General features: G+C 38.5%; 1 protein-coding gene across 1 annotated transcript; it reads left to right on the plus strand.

The window, feature by feature from the left end:
- Positions 1 to 891: 891 nt before the first annotated feature.
- Positions 892 to 10,514, plus strand: LOC104267904 (carbonic anhydrase 3-like; the record flags this gene model as incomplete). The annotated part of the gene is made up of 5 exons (XM_009870712.1): positions 892 to 1,089; positions 7,348 to 7,466; positions 8,490 to 8,582; positions 9,474 to 9,539; positions 10,305 to 10,514. Coding segments are annotated over 5 exons (686 nt in total), but the record flags the coding sequence as incomplete, so codon positions are not given.
- Positions 10,515 to 10,823: the final 309 nt, after the last annotated feature.

The raw sequence follows: 10,823 nt of genomic DNA on the forward strand, positions 1-10,823 counted from the left end.
GGGGAACGCCGGCTCCGGTCGGGCCTGAGTCCACACAGCCCGGGCATCCGTCACTGACAGGTGTGGAAAAGGCGAAGGTGGTGGAAGGAGAGGCCATAGCGCGAGGCATCCTACGTTAAATGAAGTCAGTTCTCCTGCGGTAAAACTAAGTTTAAAATTCGGCGTGGCTTTAGGTTAGCCTTGGTGCAGGAGGAGGAGAACTCGTCTGCAGTGCAGAGGTTGGGGACCTGACTGGCCTGGAGTCCCTGCGCTCTCCTCTGCACTAGGAAGAACAGCATGGCCCTGGTCCACGTGAATGATCTCTGTCTTCTTCAGGTGTGGGTGGCCAAGCTAGAATCGTTAGGGTATATCCCATCATACTGCCAGCCACTGCTGGGCTTGGAGCATCCACTTGTATTTTCCTTCCTTGGCATATTGTCAGTCTCCTAATAAATAAAGTCTTTAGGTTGCTGTCAGGAGTTTAGGTTCATAGAATCATAGAATGGCCTAAGCTGGAAGCGACCTTAGAGATCATTTTAATTCACGCCACCTCTCGACTGGATCAGGCAACACATGGGGACTGAACGGGAATTGAACCCACGAGCTTAGCGTTGTCAGCGCCATGCTCAACTGACTGAGCTAACCAGAATGACTGGCAGAATCCAGCATTCCAACTAGAGTAAGCTAGTTAATATAAGTTATTATTAACTAGAGTAAGTTCAAAACCTTTTTATATGATGCAACTCTTGACAGGGTGTGACCAACAACCAGGTAATTAGTAACTTTCTTATTAATACATGTAATTGATGTTCTGTAGCTAAGCAAAGCCAAGCTTGCATTTATTGTAACACAAGTATAATTCATACCCAGCTGGAAGAGATTTTCATGATATTCTCTTTATTTTTTTTCTAGGACCAGATCAATGGCACAAAAATTACCCAATTGCCAAAGGACGTCGTCAGTCACCTATTGAAATCAATAACAAAGATGTGCATTATGATCGCTCCCTGCTACCGTGGTTTGCCAGTTATGATCCTGGTGCAGCTAAGACCATCCTCAATAATGGGAAAACCTGCAGAGTTGTATTTGATGATTCCTTCGATAGATCAGGTTAGTTCTGATTTCATCTCAAGGTGTCATTATAGATCAGTGATTATTTCTCAAGTCACCTGGAAGACAGTGTGCTCTGAATGCTCATGGCTGTCAGATGGTCTCAGTGTACCGCTTGCATGTGACACACATGTTTCTGTGTGATTCCAGTGCCCTTCATAACTTGTGGGAAAGGCCCATAGGTAAAATCCTAGGGAATGGAGAAAGCTGCAAAGAAGCTTGGTGCAGGATGAATTAAGGTGTAAGGTAAATTTGCTGTCTTGCCAAAGCCATTGCAGTTGTGTTGCTTTCAAGGAGCATGGAGTCCAGGCTTCATCTATGAGGGCTGAATTCCGTTCAAGCTGAGATGGCCAGCGGAACATCTTTTAACTGTGTACATGGCTGAAGTTACAATAGTTGAAAACTCATCCATGTAGTTTCTGATAAATGAAGTCAAGAACCAGATGTTGCCACGAAGTCACGGTATTTAATCAGTTTGGCATTCATGAGATTTTTGTCTTAATGAGGATTATAGGACTGAGAAATTCCATTGTTTCTACTTTAATGTCCAAAATCTTTCATACACTTGTAGTTATGACAGTGTACAATGTGCTGCATATATAGTGCATGGTTTTTAGGACCTAGTGGGTTATATATTTTGAAGAGATATGTCTGTTGTGTTTAACAGGTGCTAGAAATATTTAGTTTATGTTGGCAGAACCACTGACATTTCACGTTAGTACTGTTGGCTATATTTCAAAGGAAAAAACATTACTGAAAGCAGTATGAAATTACATTAGTGCTGCAATAAAAATCGATTGTATACCTCACTATCCTTGTGTCAAGGTCAACAGAATTGTGTTATTATTTATAATACATGGGATAGTAAGAAAAGGAAAACGAAATTTCAATTTTAGTGAAATATTGAAAAGTCTGTTTTCTGCAGTGTACAGGCGTATTTCTTAACTGCATAGAAGCTCCAGTTTCTATTACAATATATCTAGGATTGGCAGCTATAATTACCAGGAGGAATTTTACTAATAGGTTGATTGATCTTACATACCTATGGACATGGATTTAATTGAATGGATTTTTAATTAATTACTTGAGTTTCATGAAAACTGAGGATCAAAATGTATGTAAGCTGGATTAGTTACATTACCAAAAATCACAAGTGACTTTGCAGTCAAGAATTTGATTACTTTTATAGCAAAGTGGGAATCTGTAGTATGATTTGAATAAAAATATTATCAACGTCAGATAACACAATACATCAGTAAAGAGATGTGGCTGTGGCATATGAGAAGACCTTCATGACTGTTACTTACTATTTTTTACCACCTCTTCTGTTTCTTGGAACAGCATCAGATATATCAATGTTTGTACCTTCTACATAAATGCCAAAGTAATTATTGTTATAATTACTAAGATTTTGCACGGGAAGGAGTATGCAGGCACAACAATCTACAACATGGATGCAACACTGTGGCCACAAAGAGCAGAAAGTTTTGGAATGTTCTGAGTTTTTTTTCAGATGAACTGCTCAGTAACTGTTGTGTTCTGATCTCAGAAATAAAAAGTGACTCACTGGAAAAACAGTAGGTGTATTTCTCAACTCTTTGAAGGCAAGAAACATTCAGTGTTTATTGTTATGTCTCCTTTGTTATACCATTGCCTGCATAGTCTGTGGGTGGTGTTCCTTCTCTAATGTAATGCTAATTGCGGGACAGATGCCACTGTGCGTGCTCCTACTGACTTGAGTATGTTTTAATTTTTTTAGGATAAGTACAGTGACTTTTTTTTTGTATAAAGGAACTACCAGCTGCCTAACACACAATTATGTAATAGTAATCACATAGTAATGAAGCTTTTATTCCTCTGAAACATTCTTTCTATCTCTCTCTCTCTCTCCCTCTCTCTCTCTCTGTCAATCTATTTGAATTACTTCCGAGTTAAGCAGGAAACTAAAGACTTCCTTTATTTTCCTGATTTTTTGAGTTAGAGTGGTCATACCCATACCTGTAGTTGTATCTAAATTTTACTTAGTGGTACGTTAAATAGGTAGCTGAATGCATTGCAAAGGTGAGTGATAAAGTTAATTACTTCAGATATCTCCAAGCTTTCCTTTCATTAGTCTAGTAGAAGGAATTGGAAAATTCATCCCCAGCTGTTTATAAAGTCTGGGTAACTGTAAGATTCTGCTATACAATTGAGGGCTTTGATGACAGATACTTGCTTTAGGAGCTGTGTCATGCCTCTGCCTGTCCGTATAAGTTAATGCATTGCTGTGGACTCAGTTGCCTGATTTACCATACCTATGTATGTAGAAGAGGGACCATAAGCACTGTAAAATCCTTGCAGGTGTAGGCTGGAGTTGCAAAATCCAAGAGAGATCTATAAGCTGAAACCAAAACCTAGTGGCAGTGCCCAGTGAAACCCGTACCAGAAGTTGGCTCCTTTGGCAGCCTGCTGCTGCTAGATTTTTTGGCCTGAATGATAGCTCAGAGGCTCTTTTAGATCCAGCGGTGACTCTGGTTTTGTTTTGAATCAGTTTTGCAAACTTATTTCTACTAGCAGAGTCCCTTTACTTTTAAAATTGCAAAGATCCGCATGCCAGAGAAGTGTTCTGAGAACACCTGACTAGTGGGACCATTGTCATGATGCTGTGAGATATGTAGCGTGCAGCTTCCCTGCAATTAAATGACTCTTTGTCTGTCTTTGTAATACCTTGGTTAGATGCTTAGATAAAAGTGTTCAAGAATTTCATAAACAGCAGAGATACCCCTGAGTCTTGTACTAGAACCCAGACACAGCAGCTGGGGAGAGATACACAAAGGGTTTGTCAGATGGATGTCTTCTTTCACCTTCTGACTTTGCCTGTTGTTTTTATTAAATCCTTGGCACTTTCTGTGGAAGTTCATCATCCAAACAAATTCCTGCTTCTCCTCATTCTGACTTTCTGGTGGATTACATCTAAGAGCTTGGAGTACCTCAGTGCAGGCACACTTTCTTACAAGGTTACGTTCATGCTGTTTGCAGACTCTTTCAGGCTTTGCAAGTGGATGATGGAAAGAAAATATTAGAGACAATTACTGTGAGTAGAGAGAGCTTGTTGCTTGTTGGTCTCTTTTAGTATGACTAGTGCTTGTGGACAGCACTTTCTAGAGCACCACATTGTGTAAAATCTCTTTAATCTTTGCAAATGAGCTTTTGATTATCAGCTGTTGGTGAATAAGTATTTGTTTGTTGGCTGATTTGCTCTAGAACAGTGAAGACAAAATCCATTAACTTTATTTAAGCTGAGGGAAGTCACCCCTTCATTTTGCCTGTCAACACATAGAGTGAGATACAGAATTTTTTCTTGCCTTAATTACATGCTTATGTGCAACACTTGCCCTCTCCGTGGTGGAAATCTGCCTCAGTGATTACACTGAGAGTTGGGGAAAAAAAACTCCATTCTTCTATTAGCTGCCAGTTCTGTCTCATGCTGCTCAGTTTATGATGGGTGAAATAAAAGGTGAGCTTTTTTACTGGAACTAGTGTCCATGTGCGTGCCCACGTAGGATTGCTCAGTGACGGACTGTTCTTCAGTGTGGGTGTAGGGGGATGTGGAATTTGAGCAAGCACTTCAGACTGACATGACATGTTTATGTCTGGTACCAGGCACTAGTGGAGGGTGATGTGCAAACCCATATGAAAAGAGTCGGTCACTGAGCAACGGGAGGAGAGTTTGCAGTGATGAGGCACTAAAAATGAACGAACACTTTTCTTCCTTGTCTTCCGGGGCTGGTTTGCTTATTCTTGCAGCTAGGCCTTGTTACTTTAATGACAGCAAGTTTAAGGGAGTTACATTTTGGTAAGTCTGCTGTGACCATCCTGTTACTTCTCATAGAGCAGAAGCAAGAACAGAAATGCCATGTTTTCGATATTCAGAAGTAAGTCCAGCCCTTCAGCTATCCATGTGAGAAGGATTGTGCAGTATTTTGGAGGACTAAGAGAAAATCTGGCTGCCAATATATCAGGGAGTGAGCCTGCATGCTTCTTTTTTTTAAAGCTCTTGCTTTTTGTTTAAGCAGTGTCACAGGTAGAAGCTCAGAGTGAGTCATGGGGCCTTCTAGAAAAGCATCCTTCTGTGTTTTGTGGTAGGAAAACAGCTATTGCAGCCTTAAAACTGGGAGTCTCAGATTTTTAAGGTGAATATTTCCTGTGCAATAACTGTGAGAATAATTCGCTGTTAAATACAAATATGTAGAAATATAAAAAATAAAGCTATTATTTTAAACACCACTGAAAAACAGTTTAAAGATATGGCAGTTTCCTTTACAAACTTTTGCCCCATATTTTTTTTTTACTGTTATATGGACATGTATGTATTTGTGTTAGTATTTTCTGAAAATAAAAACCCCAGAGGATTAAGATAACTTTATAATTTAAGTTTCAAGCCACATGCTTAAAACAAAACAAAAAAAAGGTTTCTTTCACTAACTTTGAACTAGACATAGGTTGGGGCTTTCTATGTTTTATATATTGTAGAACTTAATTTCTGTAACTGTTTTGTTTACCTTTTTTAAAGCATACGAAAATTTTCATTTACTGACATAGGGAAACTTCATTTACTTACATTGTCATTTTGTGTATTTGTATGTTTTGTTATACACACTTGCAATTAAAAGAAAGAAAACACATTTTTGTCATTCAGGAGATGTTGGTTTATAGGCATCTTAGTCTTTACCTCATTCTGTCTGCTTAAAGTGTGCTAAGTAAAAGCTCCTATCTATTTATATGAGTGGAACAGAAATGTGTTGGCACAAGGTGATGCAGAACTTCACCTAACGCCCAGTCAAGAATGTCTGCTGATGGGCCATCAGTGGAAATAATGACATGCTTTTACCTTAAACTGGATTGTTTGGTCTTACAGATCTACTTTGATGGCCTTGTCAGCTACTTGTTGCCATGTCTGCGTCAGCCACAGTATGGAATGTCAGTGGGAACATGTAAAAGGAATTTTTTGAGAATAACAGCTTGCTATTAATTTTCAGTAAGGAATACTCTTAGCACTTTATTTCTAGAGGTGATCATGGATTTAATTCCTTTTCAGGTTTAAGGATATTTTTCTTTAGCATATAAAGACCTATTCTTGAGAAATGCTGAGTGATTTATAGGAATGCTATGACATCTATTTCCAAATGAAGTCAATGAGAGTTGAATATTAGTATTTGGTGAATGTAAGTTTTTCCCTTTTTATTGTGAGATCCTTTCAAATACACCACCTTCATTTGGTGTATAATGTAAAAATGTTAAAAAAATTATTCAGAATGCAGGTGTCATTCATAACAGCTCAACTTTTCTTTAGGAAAATAGCTTGTATTCTCAGTGATTGCTTTTCTGGCTTATTTGCTATTTTCTTTCCCCTATTCCACAGCCGGAGGGTCCAGTGATTGTAGCAGATGCACAATTTCATAGCTTTTTAAGCAAATAAGTCATAGCCTGCAGTAAGAGACACAATTTGTAGTGTTTTGTGGGAATTTGTTGATCATGTAGCACTTCAGTAGTTGATCTTAATAACGACTATTTTTGTGTCCTTTGAAATAGGTAAATATTAGATGGAATTCAGAGGGAGATTAAGTCATCTTGATTTAAGTATCTTACATGGGCTTTTAAAAGTAGGTGGGTTATGTCTCTGAATTCCTATTCTCATCAACACAGGTGGAGTCACACTTAATCAGTGGAGTCCAGAGACCAATTCAGGTCACAGTCTGTTGAGTGTCTGCCTTAAGGCAAGCAAAATTTCTCTAGAGGCTTGACTGTTCTGATCAGGAGCTTATTTCAGTTACTCAAACATAGGCATTTCATGCTATTTTTAATAACTTAATATATTTCAACTTGCCTCCAGACACTGCTTAAAAAAAACCCCCAGTTCATCTATGGAACTTGTATCACCTCTTCCAGTCCTGTCCAGATGTCTTTGGGATATCCCAGAAGGTACCAGATGCACATTTGTGCAGCTCAATTAAACCAATGATTTCTATTGACTGTAATGGAAGCCTAGACACAACTAATTTTCATCTGCCTGTAAGTGCAGATGGTTGATGAAGAGAGTTGCCTGAAGTGCAACTAAAATCGGTGCACATTTCCTAGAGGTACTCAGTGGTTTCAGAATAGAAGACATGTGTACGTTCAATATGTAGTTATGTACATAAATATTTTAAATATATCTATTTCTATTAAAAAAATTGGAAGGTGCTTGAGTCTAATGCTGTTGCAGATTATCATTTGCAGTGCTGAGAGGTGGGCCACTTCCAGGAGTCTACAGGCTGCGTCAGCTTCACTTCCACTGGGGTTCGTCTGATGACCATGGCTCTGAACATGTGGTGAATGGAGTGAGATATGCAGGAGAGGTAAAACTCACCACTTCTTACTTTAAAATAGGTTGTAAAGTAAAATTTGGCACTTCCAGGTAGGAGAAAATTTTTCTGCTTTTTGAGAGTTCCTTCTATTTATTTGTCAGTGACATTTTATCATAGAATCATGGTATGGGTTGGAAGGGACCTTAAAGATCATAAAATTCCAACCCCCTGCCATGGGCAGAGACACCTTCCACAAGACTGGGAGCTCCATGCTCCATCCACCCTGACCTTGAACACTTCCAGGGAGAAGGCATCCAGAACTTCTCTGGACAAACTGTTCCACTGTCTCACCACCCTCATTTTATTCTTATTGCCATTGATTTTTGTAAATGTAAATCAGGCTGAAGTAATTCTCACAGCATAAAAAAAAGAAAAATACTATGTCAAACAAAAGTTTTCATGTTCTCAGACCAGCATGGCTTGAAACATAGGACAGCAAGACTGAATTACTGAGAAGCAATGCAAACTTACTAAAACAGTATTCTTATAGTATTACAGTAGAAGTATAAAACTGTAGCGACAGAAAGGATGAAGAATGCGTTACCTTGATTTTGTACCACTTTAGGACTGTAAGAGAAGATGAGAACTGTAGACTAATAATATGCAGAGCTTACATTCCTGTGGATTCTTGGCTAGATCTGCTATAATTTGAAAGCCAAATGGAAATGAATCGCGCATCAGTAGATGACTTCTGAATGACATGTTCTACCTGCTTACTTAAGATGTTTTCTCTGTTCTTTGGCTTTAAGAAGAGATTTCTGTTCTTTATTTTTGTGCTTTCTGTATTAAGATGTGTGTAGTTTATTTTAAAGCAAATAGTAGTCTAGATAGTAATATATGGCAGATACAACTCATGAATTGCTGTCGCCTTTTTACTTTTTTTTTTCTGGAGAAACTAATCCTCATTCTTTGTTGCCCCAAACTCTCTCATGTATATGAAGAACTCTAAATTTAGCTGTTGATGGCTTGCTAATCAATAATGGATTCTTTTTACATGCTTTTCCTTGTTTCCAGCTACATTTGTTACACTGGAATCCCAAATACAGCAATTACCTCGATGCTGTGAGAAGAACTGATGGAATAGCTGTTTTGGCCATATTTTTGCAAGTAAGTTCTTTATACTGCTACTATAGAGTTTTCTGTTCTTAAAGAGTTAAAAAAGCAAAACCTTCTGAATGTATTTTCTAGGGATCATGCCACGTTAAAGGGCTTGCACTCTTTTCAAGTTTTAGAGCATGACTCATGTTGTTTCAAATGACATCCAATGCTATGCACACTTGTCTGAGCAGCTATTGTGTCACTGTGTGGCTGGTGGAAACTGTAAATTCAGATATATTTGTCCCTGTTTTGGGGACACGATGTCAGTAGTAGCCTTCTGACCAACAGCAGTCAGCTGTCTTCTCTGCTAATCATGGGCTGATTTCAAGGACAAATACCGCTCCTAGGCTTTTCATGAGCTTTCTGTCAGGAAAAAATAACTCATTGAATATACAGCTAACTCATTTTTCCTTAAAATCCTTCTGGGGACATGCAGTCATAGCCTGAAATAGTGGCCTTTACCCTCTCTTTAATTAATATTCACTGCAGATAGAAAGATGGATGTCTGTGTCAAGATCAGCAATTGCAAACAGTAGATCTGACCATGAAATCTGCTTTTTAAACTAGAATGAAACTTTTTCCAAATTCCGTACTTGAGTCTGAAGAGTTACTTATCTTTGTTAGGCTAAAATTACATGTCAACAAGGATGGTTTTTTTGTGAAATTACCCATGATGCTGAGATTCTGTACTGATATTATTTCCTCACTTGTATCAGAATATCTCTCGGGGTACAGACAGAGGATACAGACAGAAGACATGCCTTGCTAAGCTGAGTAGGGTTTGTAAGTTGGATTAATGCATCGTAGTTTTATAGTTGATATATGTTTAGAAACATATATGAAAAAATAGGAGAAAGAAAATTGATCTTTGGTTAGCTCATGCTGTCTTCTTCTTTACAGGTAGGGAAAACTCCCAAACTAGAGATGAAGAGAATTCTCGAAGAAATAAATGCTATCAAAACCAAGGTAATCACGTTGGGCTTTTTGTTATAAGAAGATTGCTGTAAAATTCTCAGGCCAAAAAAAAAAAAATGAAGAGGCATGACTTTGTAGTTCTCAAATTCTGCTCTGCAGCATCACCAGAATATACCAGTGAATATAACCATGTGTAGCTTTACCAAACTCCTTCTTTGGCTTTAGTAGGCCTTACAGTTTTGTGAAAATTAGAGTCCTTTTCCCAAACTTTACTCACCTAAAAGCTAGGCATAGAGTCTTATTCCCTCAGTGGTCAATGGCTAAAGAAAGAAGGTACCTTTGAAAATTGGTCCATTTGGCCTTGCAATAGGCTGCCTGATGGACCTCTGGAAATGGCACTGACTGGACATCTGTGCCTCAGGTAACATTGTGTTATAAGAATCTCACATTTCATAGGCTGTTGTGTTTGTTATTATCACTATTATAAATCTAGAGTATCACTATTGTAAATCTATAAATATAACTATTATAAACCTAGAGTACCTGTCTCACTTTGTTATATGGTGACCTAATCCAATATTCATGAGATAGACAGAATTTCCATAAGAAAGGAGGCCAAGAGGAAGAGTATTTCTGCACAGAAACCAGTGAAGCACATGGATACTGGACACTGCTTCACATGAGTTAGCTCAGGTACAAGAAGTAGCATCGTGGAGTTTCTTAAAGTACCAGAGCTGCGTCTTTGCCTAATCTGACCAGAGCTGTTGAAGAATTTTCTGTTTTAGTTTTGTTGTGGTTTTTGTTATGTTTTTTAAGGGGAAAGAAGCTCCTTTTCCAAACTTTGATCCTTCAATTCTGTTCCCTAAATCTCGTGACTACTGGACGTACCATGGGTCTTTCACTACTCCCCCTTGCGAAGAGTGCATCACCTGGATTGTTCTAAGAGAGCCTATCGTAGTCAGCTCAGACCAGGTAAACTTCAAATTGATAATATTTTATCCACTTCATTCTAGTTACGTGCCATAACCTCATCTTACACTTCTGACAAGGAAAATGCTTATGGGATTCCGTGAGAAATTGCATGATTAAAAGAAGAGTGGAGAACTGAATACCTTAGCACTCTGTAGGGAACCTGTAAAAATCTTCAAAGGACTGCAGTGTACTACCTAATATGTGCAGTCACTTAGATACATCTCTTTATCTGTCTCTGGATGACTCCTACAGTGATTAATTGAGCAGAGATGATGATCTTCTCTACTTGGAACAGCTTGTTGTTTCCTAGGCCACACAAGACATCATGGTGGTTCAAATCCACAGGCATTAGAGAGCTTTGTA

Source organism: Apaloderma vittatum, unplaced genomic scaffold (genome assembly GCF_000703405.1).
Source record: "Apaloderma vittatum isolate BGI_N311 unplaced genomic scaffold, ASM70340v1 scaffold44395, whole genome shotgun sequence".
In the NCBI taxonomy this organism is placed as follows: Eukaryota; Metazoa; Chordata; class Aves; order Trogoniformes; family Trogonidae; genus Apaloderma; species Apaloderma vittatum.